Source organism: Ambystoma mexicanum, chromosome 14 (assembly GCF_040938575.1).
Source record: "Ambystoma mexicanum isolate Mex_15411 chromosome 14, UKY_AmexF1_1, whole genome shotgun sequence".
NCBI classification, from domain to species: Eukaryota; Metazoa; Chordata; class Amphibia; order Caudata; family Ambystomatidae; genus Ambystoma; species Ambystoma mexicanum.
This window is the reverse complement of record NC_090940.1, coordinates 143,113,018-143,129,276: the sequence shown is the minus strand read 5'-3', so window position 1 is coordinate 143,129,276 and position 16,259 is coordinate 143,113,018. Positions and strand designations below refer to the sequence as shown.

Below are 16,259 nucleotides of genomic sequence, written 5' to 3'. Positions count from 1 at the left end.
ATTGCCTGGGGAGGTTTTGATGGGCCCTAGATACTCTAATGACTTGTGATATCATTGATGTGAGCCTCTCAGTCCTCTGGCCTATTACAATCTGCTGGCCTGACAAGATCACAGAGGCTTCTGCTGGCCTGACTAGATCAGGGGTCGGAAACATCTGGCTCTCCCCCATTGACTTCAACTTCTGAAAGACCTAGTCAGCATGGTCGCAGTGGCTTCCATCAGGCCGAATCATTTTCTCTTCCATTGCGACCCAACGAGCAGCAGAGACTTCTCTGTCACTGAGCAATCGCGCCCTCTGGACATCTCATGCCATCAATCTATTGCGAGCTTAAGCCATCCTATTGCCTCACATCTTTGTTACTGTTATTACCTTTTGACCAAGGCCCGTGCGGGTTCTACTGATTTGTTTGTGCCAAGCCATCTCGTCTTCAATTCATTCATCCAATTTCCCAGGAATGGGAAAAGCGGGCTTCAAACCCACCGTGCTGCTGCAATCTCTTTTATTATGGAATACTGGGCACCTGTGGATGTGTTTTATCGAGTATGACATCCTTATGTAAATATTTAACCCCCCACGTTTTCAGTTCCTCCAGACGGCCTGGAGACTAAGAAAGTGGCAGCAGTGTGCTCTATAAATCCCCACAACATAATATTAGAATATTAGGGGGGAGGGCAGTGTAAACTGTAAGTACTAGATTCTTAAACCACAATGTCGTGGCCGAAGTAATTAACACTTCCTCCCATGGTGCGCTCGTCTGTAATGACAGACCACGTCTAGACCCACCTCTTCAAGAAGGCTCTCCTGCTCAACAGCTAGTCCATCACGGTGACACTGCACCACCTGATTCGCTACATGCCGTCTGCCCCTCTCCTCCCCGCCACACTGTACAGCTGTACCCTTCCTCTGTGCCCTTTTATATCCTACCCTGTGCTGTATATCTGTTGTTACCTCGGAAATGCGCTTTGTTATGCAGCTGTACTGTTGTATACCTCTGTGAAGTGCTCCGTTGCGTATCTGTATTGTTGTATACCTCTGAAAAGCGCGCTGTTGCTTCGCGACGCTAGGTCCACGCTCAATAATACCACAATAACATAACATATTAACATAGCTGGTGAAATGGCCTAGCATGTTCCATGCCTATTGTGTTCCTGGGCATTCGCTGGGATACATGTGCTCCGATTGTGTTACATTTTGCCGCCCACCAGAATAGAAGATCTGCCTCATGACAAACAAAGAAACAATAAATGAACACACCCATGCCTTATAGACTTTTTAGATTTTAATATTCGTAAGAAACGATCATATACACCTTTTAATTGGCTGACAGAACTTTACTTAAAAAATGAACAGTTACATTGTAGCTTCAAGGTAGAGTTAAATCATATAAGGTTTACTGTACTGCAATTTTTTTACATTTCAGCCAAATTCTTTAACCATTCCGCTCCCGAATAAAAAAAAAAAACAAGTCTGTTCCGACTATGGGCAAAGCCAAGAATCGATGTCCGATTGCCACTAACAAAGATGTAAACTAGTTAAAAATGGTAAAGAAAAAAAAAAAAAACATTGTGCACTTCATCGGAAGCACTTCCTCTTGCTCGGAAGGTTAAGACAAGGTTATTTTTTCTTTCTTGCGACTGAAGTGTTCTGATTGTATTGTTTGCGCCTCGAGACCTGAAGGGAAATAAAAAAAAGAAGAGGTGCACAATGTTAAAAACCTCATTTACAGCATTCCGCAGAGCGCTCAAAACCAAGCTCTTTAACTAGCCCTGCCTCCCGCGCACGCAAGAACCGACAGCGCCTCGTGTAACCCTGAAGAACCGACAGTGCCTCGTGTAACCCTGAAGAACCGAGAGCGCCTCGTGTAACCCTGAAGAACCGACAGTGCCTCGTGTAACCCTGAAGAACCGACAGCGCCTCATGTAACCCTGAAGAACCGGCAGCGCCTCGTGTAACCCTGAAGAACCGGCAGCGCCTCGTGTAACCCTGAAGAACCGACAGCGCCTCGTGTAACCCTGAAGAACCGACAGCGCCTCATGTAACCCTGGAACCTGTCAGTTCTTTACCCTATTGCTGTAACTGTATGCATTACTCCCTATCTGTATTACTGTCTGAATACTGCCTGTTTGTTCCCACTGATGTACCATATGTGTTAATCAAATTCTCCTGTAACAGCGCCACGATGCTTTATAAATGCAAATAAATGAATAAAAAACAAAAATTACCCGCCAGATAACCGCATATTAGGTATTTTTTTCTGCTCCAGGTGCATTTCGATTGATAGAAAAAAATGTTTGTAGTATTCTTAATGTAAAGTGTTGCAAAGTCAAGAAATATTGGGTTTGTTTTCAAGGGTAAAGCTACCAAATAAGGGGTTGTGATCTTAACTTTAAGACAAAGTTTTCATGGTGTTAGTTACGGTGCACAGTAAAAAAAAATAACCGTGGAAAAATGAAGAAGAAAACTGAAAACACAGAGGCAAAAATAACTACATGAAAACTGTGTAAGGATTCAAAAGCAAGCTTACCTGTGAATTATTTGAAGGAATGACTTTCTGCCCCACCACGACCGAATCCTGGAGGAAATGAGAACCATAGTTACAGCGGGGTCAGGACACGTTCACTCTTCCCCCAAATTCCATCAGGCAAACAACTCTCAGGGTTTGTCAACAGACACCTCACTGTAGAATGTCAGCATAGGACTTGGCACGCACACGCCAGGCCAAGGTCATGCAGTACACATGGCCTGCTAATGAGAACACAGCCATGTCCCGCATTTGAACCCTTGGTTTCCCTCAGCAGGGCAGGGGTTAATGAATACAGGCATTGCACAGGGACTAGATGTTGCCAAAACCTCTTCTGCTTGGACAAGGAAACGGCTCATAAATAAGTCGGTGTATAAATGATGCTGCCCCCCACTGGCCACAAACGAGGCGTCATGCAAAAGCGCAGAACGCGCACCAGCCCGTGTACTTGAGCCCTGAAGTCCTTGGGTCTATTCAGTATCCCACGGTGTGTGTACGTACATCCCATAGGGCTGGGAGGATAGCTCTGTGGCAAAGCATTGGTCTTGGAAGCAAGACAACACAGAGCAAAACAGGTTCCGAATCCCAGTCTCGCATTTAGAGACTGTTCTCTGGTATTAAGTGTGTTATAAAAGATAAAATAACATCCCGCCCCTCCCACCAAATGGCTTAGGTCTTGCCCTTTTGCCCTATAATTGTTTCATCTGCTTGTCCACCCAACAAAATGCCCTCCTAATTACCAACTGTACATTAAAACATGCATCTGAAAGGCGGCACCCTCGCTTTTCAACATTTCCCCAGAAATTAGCAGCTTCCCCACCCCAAAGTCCCCTCTGAAAATTTGACTCCACGCAACCATGGGGCGCACGTACATCTTGCTGCCCTCTTAAGAGGAGAGGTAACCTGCAGCCCAGGTACTCAAGAGCGGAGACGGATGGCTTATATAGATGGCTACCAGAAGAGCCCAAAAGACTCATCCCAAGAGGGACCCTGTTTCCGACAATGGTATGACCCTTCCCAAAAGGCTCTTTGCAGGCATTAGGATCTTCAAGGCAGCCTGTTCCAGGCCACCTTGCTCAGAGGAGCCCCCGACCAAGGCCTACCCTTGTTGAAGGGTGCGCTGAGTCCCATCCACGTTCCCTGCGTGTAGATCCTCGCTGTTTGTGCTGTTCAGTTCCAAGGGACAGAGTAGGTTGGCACTTAATCTAATCTCTAATAGGCACTGCCAGAGCTGATCAGAGCCCCTCATCTCTCACCAGAGCTGGCATGAGGCTCCTTATGCTTGGACTGCGCCTAGTTCTTTTGGGAAAGGGAATCAAATCACACCTTTTCCCCACAGCAGATCAGTCTTGGGCATCTGCACCCACTTAGGAGGGGCTGGGCTGAACCAATAGGGGATATACTGCAGACCGCTCTCCTTCCCACACTAGAGGAAATGACCCATTTCAACGATCAGACTATCATGGAAGGTGATCAACATGAGGCCCAAACTCTCACTTCGTCTACAAGGCCGGCAAGAACTTAGCAGTGACTGCAAGACAACGTATAGCACTTTACAGAAAAACAACTTAATCATTTATGGCCCATTCCATATGAAGTCTACGTTCCCATTCAACGTACTTCATACATGCCGTCCTTCCACAACTTTTCAAGCCTTATACGCGGTGCTTGCAATGGCCTGGACTGACGGTTTGGTTATTCAGATCATTAGAAGCATGTAGACGGTTAAAGATGACAATACGTTATTTGTTTCATTGTTTAGTGGCGTTATACTCTGGTTCCCGATCAGAACATCATCGGTCTACAATCTCTGTGGCAGACTGAAGCGCGCAGTGGTGGGAACAAAAAAGTCTATCATGCATTATTTTCCATTTAAAACATTGAAGTAATCATAAACGTCCACTTGGATCAAATCAATAGCCCATGTGCAAATATGTAAACAAGCCCTCCAATTGACGCCTGTGGAGAGCCATGTTAGAATAAATCTGTGCTACTCTTGATAACGGTTACAAAGTAACAACAATAGATTGATGGCTGCAAGCCTGACCCTGTTCAGGGGAGGCTACCTAACATCTGAAGGAAACTGACATTGACATTACTAACTGTGCCGATCTTTCTCCCTCCGTGGCTGCGTGGTGCATGCCTGCAAGTCCGAAATGTCAATTTCAGTCGTCTTGTCCATCGTGCAGTGCACGGATACAGTGTGGCCCTGGGTTTCCTGTCATACAGGAAGTAGCTTCACCTGAACAATGTCAGGCTTCCAGACATCAATCTTCTCTGGTTACTTTGTAACAGATGCCGGAGAGTAGCAAAGAATCAACCTAAAATGGCTCTCCCTAGCTTGGCACAGTAGTCAATTTGAAGGCTCATATTTTGTGGGGCTAGTTGCCTGGTAACATAATGGCTATTGTTATCCGAGGTACCGCTGATAAATACTTACAAGTTTTAAAATCACCATGATGCAGAATAGCAATTATTTAATTTGTCTGCTTCCTCTGAGCTCTTGACGACCAAGCAATCAGCATAACGATGTAAGTTCTGGTCATGGAGCGGGGGAGCTCTGATGTGTGTGGCCCGGGTACCTCAACAGGAAGGGGTGGGGCTAAGGGTTGCAAGCGGTGCCTCACTCTCCTATATATAACATGTCGGGGCAAATAGCAGGCAAACTGCTAGTGAGCTGTCATTTTTGAAAAGTGGACATTTTCATGATTTCTACACTCTGACTTACCGCCTTACCTCTCTCCTCCCCAAGACCTGACGCCTTGCTATCTGATGAGCTCTGGCGCGGCTCACAACCCATGAGGTGGGAGTTACCTAACCCAGCCTTCTCATGAGCCTCGTGCCCGCCCTAATGGGTGGAAAGGTAGCTGGGCATTGAACGACAGATACCCACTGTACAATGACAGGCATATACTGAGCGTCGCCCTTACAGAGGAATTTTGCGATTGTCATAAAAATAATTTTATTGTGTAATAGGGCCTGAAAGGTAGATGGACACATTTACAAATGTAGCGCCTAAACACAAGCCTGATTGTTTGAAAATACATGGGATTAATCCTGCTAGTAGTAGAACTCTCAAATTGGTTTTAAACAAAATGCACGTGCACCTACCTTTGGGGCCAAACAATGCAGCATAGCACGGCTGGTTGCAGTAAGGCTTGCCTTCATGCTGGAAATAGAAGGCATAATAACACCTATTATTACAGTGCTTAGAAGACAGGAGAATCTGGCCTAAAGCACTTTAAAAAGCTGATATTACACATATCAAATACAGTTGCAGTTTTGGAAATGGTTTTGACATACTTCTGCATCCTCTCAGATGGTGTGAATCACAGCTTTCATGCAGGAACCTGGGCATTATTGTATACGACAAGGTACTGTGGAGGTGATGGGATGTTGTGTAGTACTTGTATAGTGCTACGTTCAGCGTATCAATGGCTTCTTGGCCCGATCGCTGTCTCTGAGGTGAATGTTCATTTTCCAGAGGAATTTCCTTGGAGTTGTGTAGATGTATACAAGAAATTGCCTTGGAAAAGTTTTCAAGGTCACTTCCCCTCCAGGGAAGTGACTTTGGAAGGTTTTCCAAGGAAATGTCTTGTATATATTTTTCTTACACCAAGTACCAGGTGCATATACTTTCCCTGCACCCTGACACATCTTTACCAGGTGCATATACTTCCCCTGCACCATGACACATCTTGACGTTTATTAAATGTGGTATTTAATCTAAGTAGTGCCCACAATACACATTCATAGTTGTGAAAATGTGCCACATCCCTACACCTTAGTGTGATACCAGTGTGCCTTTGGTTCGGCGTGGTCAGTGACGCCTGCGTAAGAGTGTTAGTGTGTTTGCTGTTGTAGTCGTAGTGCGCTTTATAGTGTGATGTCGAGTGTTGGTGCTCTGTGTTGTACAGACAGGCTTGGGATTTGTGGGTTGTTCCTGTAGGAATGTCTGTTTGGCTGAACATGGCTAGAGGAAAATGGTGCAAGGGGACCTAAGTGCTAAAAGGTTCTCTGCTTAACGCAGGGCCGCTGCCTTAGGGCTGGGTCCACCACCCTGCCGAAGAGTAAAATCCTGCAGGGTTTCTATGATTTCCCCAAAAACCGTGGGCAAGCAAAATGTTCAGATAAAGAATTTCAGTGGAGATTATTTACACATTTTTTGGTCATTGGAAACATCGCGACAGGATTTTCCCTATTTGATGGTAGTTTTTCTTTTACTATTTATTAGCCCTCTGCTGGCTTTAGATTGGTGTCTGATTTGGAGTTACTACTTACAGATACTGACAGTAGATCATGTGTGTGTCCCGCAGTGAGAATGTCCATACTCATCCCTGTACTTTGATTCCAGGGTGAAATGCCTCAGCAGTGGCTGCAGAGGGTTAGGATGTTATATATGATATAGTGTCCTGAGCCATACACATTAATTTCACTGTGCATCATCTCAATTGATTTTTTCCTAGTCTTTTTTTACTTGCTGTAACCTTTGGCTACGTGGTATGAGACCTCCTGCTCCCACCAATTTTCATTACTCTTTAAACATGTCAACTACATCACAGGGATGATCCCAAGCAGGACAATAATGTGATATGGTAACTGACCGTCTTTGAGGCGTGATTGTTTTTGACTGACAAAATCATGTTAAAGCGACACTGTACAAATTATAGCAACCTGGATTCCCTGAGGGAGGCACAAAGCATCACTCTACAGACATGGCTCTGTGCTCTGCAGCGACTACGGTGACAATTTGGCATAGTATAAAAACATTTATTATCATTATTCCTCTGACCTTCTGCTTGGAATTCCTGAAGATAAAAAGTGGGTAGGGTTCGGTCAAAATAGACATACCTGCTGGTTTCTTCATTGCAGGCAGTAACGCCCCAAGGCTTCCATGCATACATGATCCATGGACATCAAGTAGGTTAAATATGTCACCTATCGCTGTTCCACTGTACCTTTCCTTCCTAGCGAGTCTGATAGATGTACTGAGCAAGTAAAAAGCATTGGACAAGGACACCACCGACTTTGCAAAAAGTATTGATGAACCCATTATTTTCCTGAGGCGATGCCCCAAGTACCAAGGAGTTATATACCCCTGAAGTTCTGGACATGGTGAACAGGAGGGCCGCTTGCTGCTTCTTATGAAATAAATGCATTGCAACGACCAAATGTGTGCAATGCGATTCGGTTAAACATTAAAATAATGCAACTCTTATAATCATATATATATACAATGTTTATAGTCGTCCACTGAACTCTATAGACCAGGTTTACTTTATTTTCATTTACACCGATTCCTAATATTAATTAATTGATATACAGACCTTTAAATCCCTATGAAGAATTGAACTGACTTTATTATATGCCTTGTGTATTTCATGAGCGTGATTAATGCGTAACAGGCATACATCTCTGCACCTCGATATAGGATTTGAAAATTTTACTGTTAGTTATGTGGAATGGACAATCACGCAAATAATATATTGTAATCAACAAATACTGTGTTTGGTCAAACCTGAGCAGAGTTTACTATTGAGTGGATCAATGAGCCGAACCCTAGAGTGAGACTGCCACAGGTCCCTCAGAACCTCATTATCTAGCGCTCACAGTCACTGGATTTGTAATGTTTCAACTGCAGATTACAACATCTGCACTGGGAATGTGCTTTAGGATTGCTTACCCAATTAGTTCAGAGTTCTGCCTGGTCGTTTTGTCATATTCCAAGTTTCAGAAACGTTAGTATTATTTCCTCCTTTCCTTCGAGGGCCAAATATCTGCGCATGAGTGGGTGGGTGAGTTAGTGGGTGGGTGGGTGGGTGAATGGGTGGGTGGATGAGTGGTTGGGTGGGTGTCAGAGTGGTTGAGTGGGTGAGTAAGTGGACGAGTCAATAAAAGTCTTATCCTGATTTCTTATTGCAGACTCTTGCCCCTCATTGAAGACTATTTCCTCTATATCCTTTGGGACTAGATAGTGGATGAGTGAATGGCACCGTGTTACACAATAAGTAGTCTCAATCAGGGCTGCATTCATAAATTGGTGAAAATGTTAGGCATTATGGCAGGTTTTGCAGAAATACTGAGCTGTCCAATTCTGTTGGGTTTTCAGAATAACCAAAAAAGTTTGCAAATTACATCCACTGAAATTGATTGCATGTATATTTTTCTCATACATATTCATGGTGGCGCCCTGAAAATCTGACTGCATTTTGCCATTTGATGTGCCGGCAAACCCGACCATACACTGAATTCTGCTCACGGGGGTGAGCTTCTGAATTACAAAACATAAACGCTCACGGATTACTCACACAGTTATTTACCAGTTCAAAATATTTGGTTGGTAGTCATTTTGACTGTACACATGTGCTCAGCGACTTTAGTTTTGTGCAAATATCTAATTCTTTGACCCTATTTTCTGAAACATTTGACTGCAGACCCCCAAAAAGATACGTCTGCAAATGAAAGCCTGGCCAAATAAGAACCGTCAAACATAGCTGTACGGTCAAATCAGGGCCAACCAAATATTTAACACCGGCCAAAAATGTTCATGTGATCTGCCCCCCTGGGGCCTTTTGATTTGTATGGAATAGGCAGGGAAGAGGAATCCGGGAGGCAAAGTTCTAACCCATTGGCCCAATGCCTATCCCTTTGGTACAAACATGTATAACCTGGACAGAAAATGTTACAAAGTAATAGTCTTCTAGTCTACTGGGCAGGAACTCTTGGAGGCCAGTGTGGCTGGCAGATCCTAGGCACATGCATGGCTTGTTTCGCACACCCGCTCCCACGGAACAAGGTGGGGCGCTGCTCGCTGGAGAAACATCTGCAGCGAGCCAAGAAGAATCCCACAAATGCCTACCTCTGCATGGCTGCCAGGGGACAGGGTCTTCTTGCACTTCTCGCATTTCAAGCAGGGTCTGTGCCAGTCTTTGCCCAGGGAGGTGACCTTCTCGGCTGCCAAGACACAAGACAAGAGAACAATGAGCGGCGCCCAAAGATTAATGAGATTGGCAGAGGATCAGATCCTGGTGGCTTAACCTCTGCTATGCCACTGAAGGTGCAGGGCAACCCAGACAGAGCGCCCAAAATAGCATCGCTTTGAAACAGACATTTATATAAATAGCAATGAGTGACTTTGCAGATGGGATATAGACTCCATGACCCAATGATACCTCCTTTCAGTGATGCATGGGATGTGAAACTAATGCAGCTGTAATATAGGCCTCTGCCTTTAACACTGTCCCCTTGAAGCAGTTTCTATGATATGATAGGTTATTTATAATATGCTTAATACCCAGAGGTTTCTAAGCGCGGACTCGGGGTTCGCACCTGTGGTGCTCTATGTCGTCTTGCTTTCAAGGCGAGCATGTTGCCCCTGAGCTATCCTCCCAAGACACTCCCCCCCGGGCGCCGTGCAGATCACAGCTTATCACCACCAAATATTCTGAAATCATCACCAAATAAATAAATAAATAAATGTGCTTGTGCATGGACACGCTGCCTGTTTCTGAGCGTTCAAGGAGGTTTTGCCGCAGCAGATTTCGTCGAAAACAATTTCATCAAATGTATTTTAACTAATGTTGCCGCAAATATATGTGGGGGGTTGGTTTAGGTGAATAAATACTGTAGTGGGCTTATTGGTGGCGTAACCTGGGGGTCTTCGCACACATACATTTGGGGCAATATCTACCACAAAATAAAAATCAATGAGTTCGATAAAATCTTTTTGACAAAATCACATTGAACCCAGGACAGTCACCTTTGCCAACAAAGGTAACCGACAGCACTGTATATTTAATGAATACACGCGGAAGAGCCCAGACAAGCTCAAGCGGCAGTCAGCAATCCGTTGCATGTCCTACCACCGGCGTAGCACTGTGGCATAACATCGTCTCGGGCACAAATGAAAAAATGGGCCACAGTTGCAAATGGCAATTCTTTCCTTTTGTGACAGACTGTTTTAATAGTGCGCAAAGGGGAATTTTTGTTTAAATGTAATGCAAATTGTGTAATTTAAAGAATTTGTTTTTCAGCAACAATAGTCATAACTACTAGTTGCCTAGTGAAGAAACTCATCAAACTGGCCAACATTGCCCAAAAAAGGGCCCCACTTTGACCCAAAAAACTGGCCCACACTAGCATTTTGCATTTTTGGTTCGGGCATTGCCTTAGAGGCCAGTCTCAGCCTGGCTACCACTGGCATGACGTGACCTTGTAACAAAGCTGCCAAACGCCAAATTTAAAACATATACCTTATACAGTCAGACCTTGGAAGCAGCTCGCCAGTAATTCAGTCCCATATGGAGTGTCCCTGATGGGAATGTGACAGTGTCCCAACTGGCCATTGGCTGTCAAATAGTGGCACGGTTGAGTCTGAGTCGGCCACACATCACCCCATCAGCCTTTCAGAGCACATGGGTCAATCACAAGACTTGTTCATTTTTAAAGGCCTGGTGCCCAATAGGGCCACCATCTTTGCCGCAGAGGAAAGCTTGTGAGCTAAAGACTCTTCGCCAAATGATAGGAACGTTTCCTCGTAGCCAAAGTCTCCCGTTTTATTTTTACGTGTCTGCAGCGCAAACCTTCCAACCAGTGAAAGAAGTGTGCTTTGCACGTCAAAAATACACTTTGCACTGCTCCATGAATCAGGGTGTTTGTTGGCATTGCAAGTCGCTTTGCACCAGTGAAAAGTCACTTTGCACCGTGCAAAAAAATTCCATGAATCAGGCCCTGGATCTTCTGTGAAGAGCACCAATAGCACCCACATTTTATAACACATAGTTGACCATTGAGGTTATTCAATCCTCTTACACTTAACTATGGGCGCAAGTAAGTGTAGGATTGTCCTTGAATGTGCATATTGCGCACTGTGCCGCATTCACGCCAAAGCCTGCTGAATGCACAGGCCTCCGACCTAACGTGGTGAAATTTGCGCCAAAATGGAATTCGCTGCTCCCGGGCCTGGCACTTAGCAGAATGGATGAAAACCGAAGTTCAAACCTTTCAGCATACATCGTCCAAGGCTAAGAATCCTGGGCGTACTCCGGACGCCACTCCATCGGACATGGTACGGGCCAATGACAGGTCTGAGTGACACGGGAGATAACATCCGCTGCATGGGGCGGGTTCTGTAACGCTGGTCCCGTGATGTACATCGATATGGTCTGAGTCACATGAAAGGGTGTTGACAACATGTTGCGAAAGGAGATGCATCCAGTGACACAACACCAGCAATTTAAAAGGCACCCGAACATGCACCCTCTCCGGGGAATAATAACTAATAATGGCGGATCTCCATCATAAGGACATATTGCAAATGTGCTAAGACTTTTTTTTAGGTCCGGTGATTGAGAGCTTTAGCTCTCTCATATAGCGCGTCTTCCTTAAGAAATTCCAATTCTTAGATCTTTTAAAACCTTGTATATCAATGGTGCTAAGGCAAGAAACCCATACTAACCTTGCTGTAGACCTATTACTTTTTTCGCTGTAGCGTATGTAATGTCTGTACATGAATGGTGTTGTTTTTTTAAGAAGTCTGTTTCCAATGCAGCAGCCATATTGGGGTCAGGCTCTCGGACTGCAGAAATACAGCGGCCATTTTAGGGTTAGTCCATATGTCTGGTCTGTTCATGGCCTCCACAGAGAACAGGGATTGTCATGTTATGTTACTATGCTTTTGTACAGCACCAACTCACCAGCTTAATAGTTTCAAGGCTTTGATTCTTGTCAGAATATATATAAGACCCCTGTCTGGCCCAGAAGATGCACCATCTCGACACAGGAGTGCTCACCCAATCCCTGTCTCGTGGGTTCCGGATGCCTGGTAAGCCCTGTTGAGCGACTATCCACAGAAGCGCTAGCCTCCTTCAACATAGCCACAATGAAGAAGACGTTTGTCGCCCTCGCCCGACTCGATTGGATCGCTGTGGAACAAAGACAGCCTCCTCTAGGAAGCCGGCAGGCGTCAACGCCCCCCTTTAAAGTCTGACACTCAAGGCCTTCATCTGAGAACCCTGTCTGGGCCTGTACGGGCATGGAAGGGCTTCATCACCAAGGATCTGTTCCAACTTTAACCTTTTCTGGACTGTCAGCAACTCTCTTCACAGCAGGTAAGATGGCTCAGTGCCATTTTAAACCACTCCCCAGCCTACTCTGGTGCTACACCTTCCTCGCCTCTCCTTTTCGTCTCCCTCTCCTGTCTGTGATGGCTTTGGTCAACCCCAGTAACTCGGTTTCTGCTGCTCCTGCCATTCACCAGGACCTTACTATGTTCCACAGTTCCCTGCTTTCATATAACGGAGGCAGATGCACAGCTGACTCTTGTGGCCACATCCAATGAGATCTTAAACATCATTAGCAACCTCAACATACCTGACTTGGCAGCCTTGTGCTGTTTATGAAACTCTTCCTGACTATTTTTACCCGAACTGACCTGGCAGCATCGTGTTGCATTTGAAACCCATCTTGTCTGCCTGCTTAGCTTATACAGCTCCATGTCCATTAGGCGAGGCATGCCAGTTTGTGTACCCATTCCCATATTGCTGCTACCTACCTACCTGTACTTGCACACCTGATGTAGCCTCCGTAACATGAAGTGAGGCTTTGCCAGTCTGTATGCGCACACCTATTTTGACTTTAACCAATATGCATGTTCTTGCACTTTACAAACTGTACTATGCACTTTCTGTAACTAGCGCCCAGATACTTGAGGGTTAAATGTAAAAAATAAATAAATAAATTGTGCCCCCATTTGGGGAAGCCAGCACTGAGTCTGCTGGGAAGGAGAGCAAGAGCAGATTAATACATTCTGCTCCTTCCATAAACATATGCAAATAGTATGTGTTAATCATCTGTTTGCCCCTCTATTTCTTTAGAAATTACAACTTCTCTTGAAGTCTTGATCAGAGTAGACGGCCTCGATATCAATCATTTGTTTATCTGACACACAGCCACTTATTATCCTGTTATCCTTTATAAATATTATAAAAATGTTGTTCCCCTCACTCAGTAAAGGAAAATTCCTGCCAGGTTATTTTTCAATATTTTCAGTATTTGGGCAGTGTCCCTTGCTTCAACTACCCCATCTCTTTCTCAACACCCTGCACCTACAGTGTACCTGGAGTTGTTTAGTTTTGTCAGTCCCTAGAGAGCAAATGTTTGCCCTTAAAACATTTGCACTGTCCACTGTTGATGCTGGCATACTCCTAAGGTGTGGCTCTCTGGTGTGGGGCCATTTTTCCTTTAATACCCCTGTTTTTCCCACAAATCCCCTGATGGCCTAGGTAGAGCACACTGTCCGATGCCAATGCATTATTGCCGTAACCGCTACATGCTCCGGTGCCCTCTACTCCAGTGCCCCGGAGGCCAGCACACTTCTATCGCTTGGTAGCCGCTGGCCTTCTTTCCATAGGACAGCCTTTTGGCGCACTGCCTCCACCACCCTCCGGAAGCTGCTGGAGAGCCTGGAGGCAGAATTTGTAGAAGGCTTGCAACGGATCTCGGAGCGCAATAGGCCATCTTTGGACCTTCCGTGTTCGAGCAAGCAGGCCATTAATGGGCAGTATAAGATATCCAGTAGGATGATTATAAACCGAAAGATAAAAAAAGGATGGAAGTGGCCCGGAGAAATTGGAATCTGCCGGAAATCGATTTGAAGGGATTTCTAGGGAAGATAGCCATGACACAGTTAAATGTCCGGTTGTCTGTAGGGTTGTCTACAGTGTATAATAGGTAACCAAGTATGGTTGTGCATTTCTTGCTTTGGGGGTTCTGATTCGTATCGGTTGGCTAATTTGCCGCTTTCTAGATGTAAAGTCTTGACTGCCCATCTCCCTCCAACCTGGTTCCTGTCTGCTGCACACCGCGAGGGAGCTGAGGAAGGAGAAATGGGTGAAGCGGAAAATGGTGACCGAGGAGGTAGCATAAATCTCTAGGTCATGATGAGGATCCGATGAGGTCTGGCTACAATGTCCAGTCTTCGAGGTTTTCTCAACTTTAGGCATTCTTGTTCCAAACAAGAGATGAGGAGTAAGAGGCCCGACATGTGTCCAGGTCATTGGGAAAGCCTGGTGACCAGCAACAAGTGTTAATGTCTGGAAAATATGTAGATCATGGCTATAATAATGTCTCGGGCGGAATGCTTTGGATCATCAACCCGATGCATCGAGGAGCAGCGAGTCCATTTTCACATCCTCTAAGGATTGAAAAATAGGGCCACGTGTACATGCTCTGGTAGTCACAAGGAGGTTATTGACGGGTATACCACTATGGCACAGACCTTGGCACACATGCAACAACTTGGGACGGTCCTCATGAAATCCATGTGTCTTTTCCAAGGTACAGCTTTCCATAGGCTGCCTCTGTGTGGCGATCGGGAACAGAGCGGTTAAATAGCGACAACGACTAGAATGTATAGGTAGGAATCAGGCTGATGCCCAACAATGTCGCTAATCTCCAATTACACAGCCGCTAAACAGCAGAGCGGAAACAAAAGGACCTGCGTAGGCAAAATAATGCCTGCTGAATGATTTCTGCATAAAATATTCAAGAGTGTGAACATTGAAGAGATTCTAATAGAGAAGGCCTGGTGACTCAATTGTTCAGTATCCCAGGGACGCGGAACAAAACGGGAATTGATTATGCTGATGGACAGGGCACGTAACCGCAGATGGTGTTCAGGTGACGTGGCGCACCCATTGGAAACAATGGAGCCGTTGATGCAGTCGAAGTCCCAGTACAGCTTCTGGTGGTGGGAATTATTATCTGAACACGCTGCTCTCTTGAAATGTCACTGCAGACATGACATGAGCTACTGAACTTTGCATGCTAAAGATGGTTAATATAGAAGAATAAACCGACCTAAACAAAATGGAGTCAGGGTGGCCATGTTGACAACTGCATTTGATGGTCAAGTGACAAGTTGGATAGGCAGAGATAGGAAATGGTGGAAGAAAAGAACCGGTGGGCAGAGGGAATACATACATCGGAGTGGAAAAGCCATCCTAGGTTTGGGGGACAGAAAGAAATGTTAGTTAATGGCGACGCATGAATGCAGCTTTTAGCAGATGGCATTGACTAGACTTAAGGTGATATAAGGGTACATGTAATAGCGTGTGTAGGCTGGACCATTGGTTATGTACCTTGGGGCAGTGAGATGACACTAGATGGCTAGAGAAGGAATGCAGTGATTGGGAAAATTCGGAATCACAGTGGGCAGAACTTTGGAAGAGGGGTGCCGTGGACTCACTTCCATCTGGATGCCTCACTAGGACCTCCTTCCGTTGTGGTCAGTCGGCAGAGCCGGTCTTAGGGCACGGCGCCAGCTCGGAGGGGGGTGGATCCTTTCAAGGGCTACTCCGAGCTTGGGTGGAGAAGTGTCATTTTGAAATTAAATGCACTCAACAACAATAGGGTGCTGGCACCCTATTGAGATCATAACCACCCTCCTCTGGCGCAGGAGTGGGGCAATAATAATCTTAATAGGGTGCCACAGCACCCTATTGTTGTTAAATGCGCCGGCTTCCGCAAGCGCGTTGAATTTTAAAATGACATTTCTCCCACCACAAAAGCAACATTTGGCGCCTCCACCCGCCCTCAATTGACCAGGGCCGCGGCGGGAGGTGCCAAATTGTTCTTTTTGTGCCCGGGGAACTGCTGCCACTAAGGCCGGAATTTGCATTCGGGATCAAGCCAACTCGCCTGTCTCAGTCAAGTTTCATTCTCCCTATTTTGTCTGTG

At 45.5% G+C, this 16,259-nt stretch overlaps 1 protein-coding gene across 1 annotated transcript in view; it reads right to left on the bottom strand.

Moving 5' to 3' along the window:
• Nucleotides 1–1,615: 1,615 nt before the first annotated feature.
• Nucleotides 1,616–16,259, bottom strand: part of CRIP1 (cysteine rich protein 1) — a 41,049-nt gene continuing 26,405 nt past the window's right edge. Inside the window, exons 2-5 of the mRNA XM_069638743.1 lie at nucleotides 9,382–9,476; nucleotides 5,634–5,691; nucleotides 2,526–2,573; nucleotides 1,616–1,672 (exon numbers count right to left, since the gene is read on the bottom strand). Coding sequence (XP_069494844.1) covers nucleotides 2,533–2,573; nucleotides 5,634–5,691; nucleotides 9,382–9,476 — 194 coding nt within the window. The 3' untranslated portion in view covers nucleotides 1,616–1,672; nucleotides 2,526–2,532. The remainder of the gene's footprint in view (nucleotides 1,673–2,525; nucleotides 2,574–5,633; nucleotides 5,692–9,381; nucleotides 9,477–16,259) is intronic.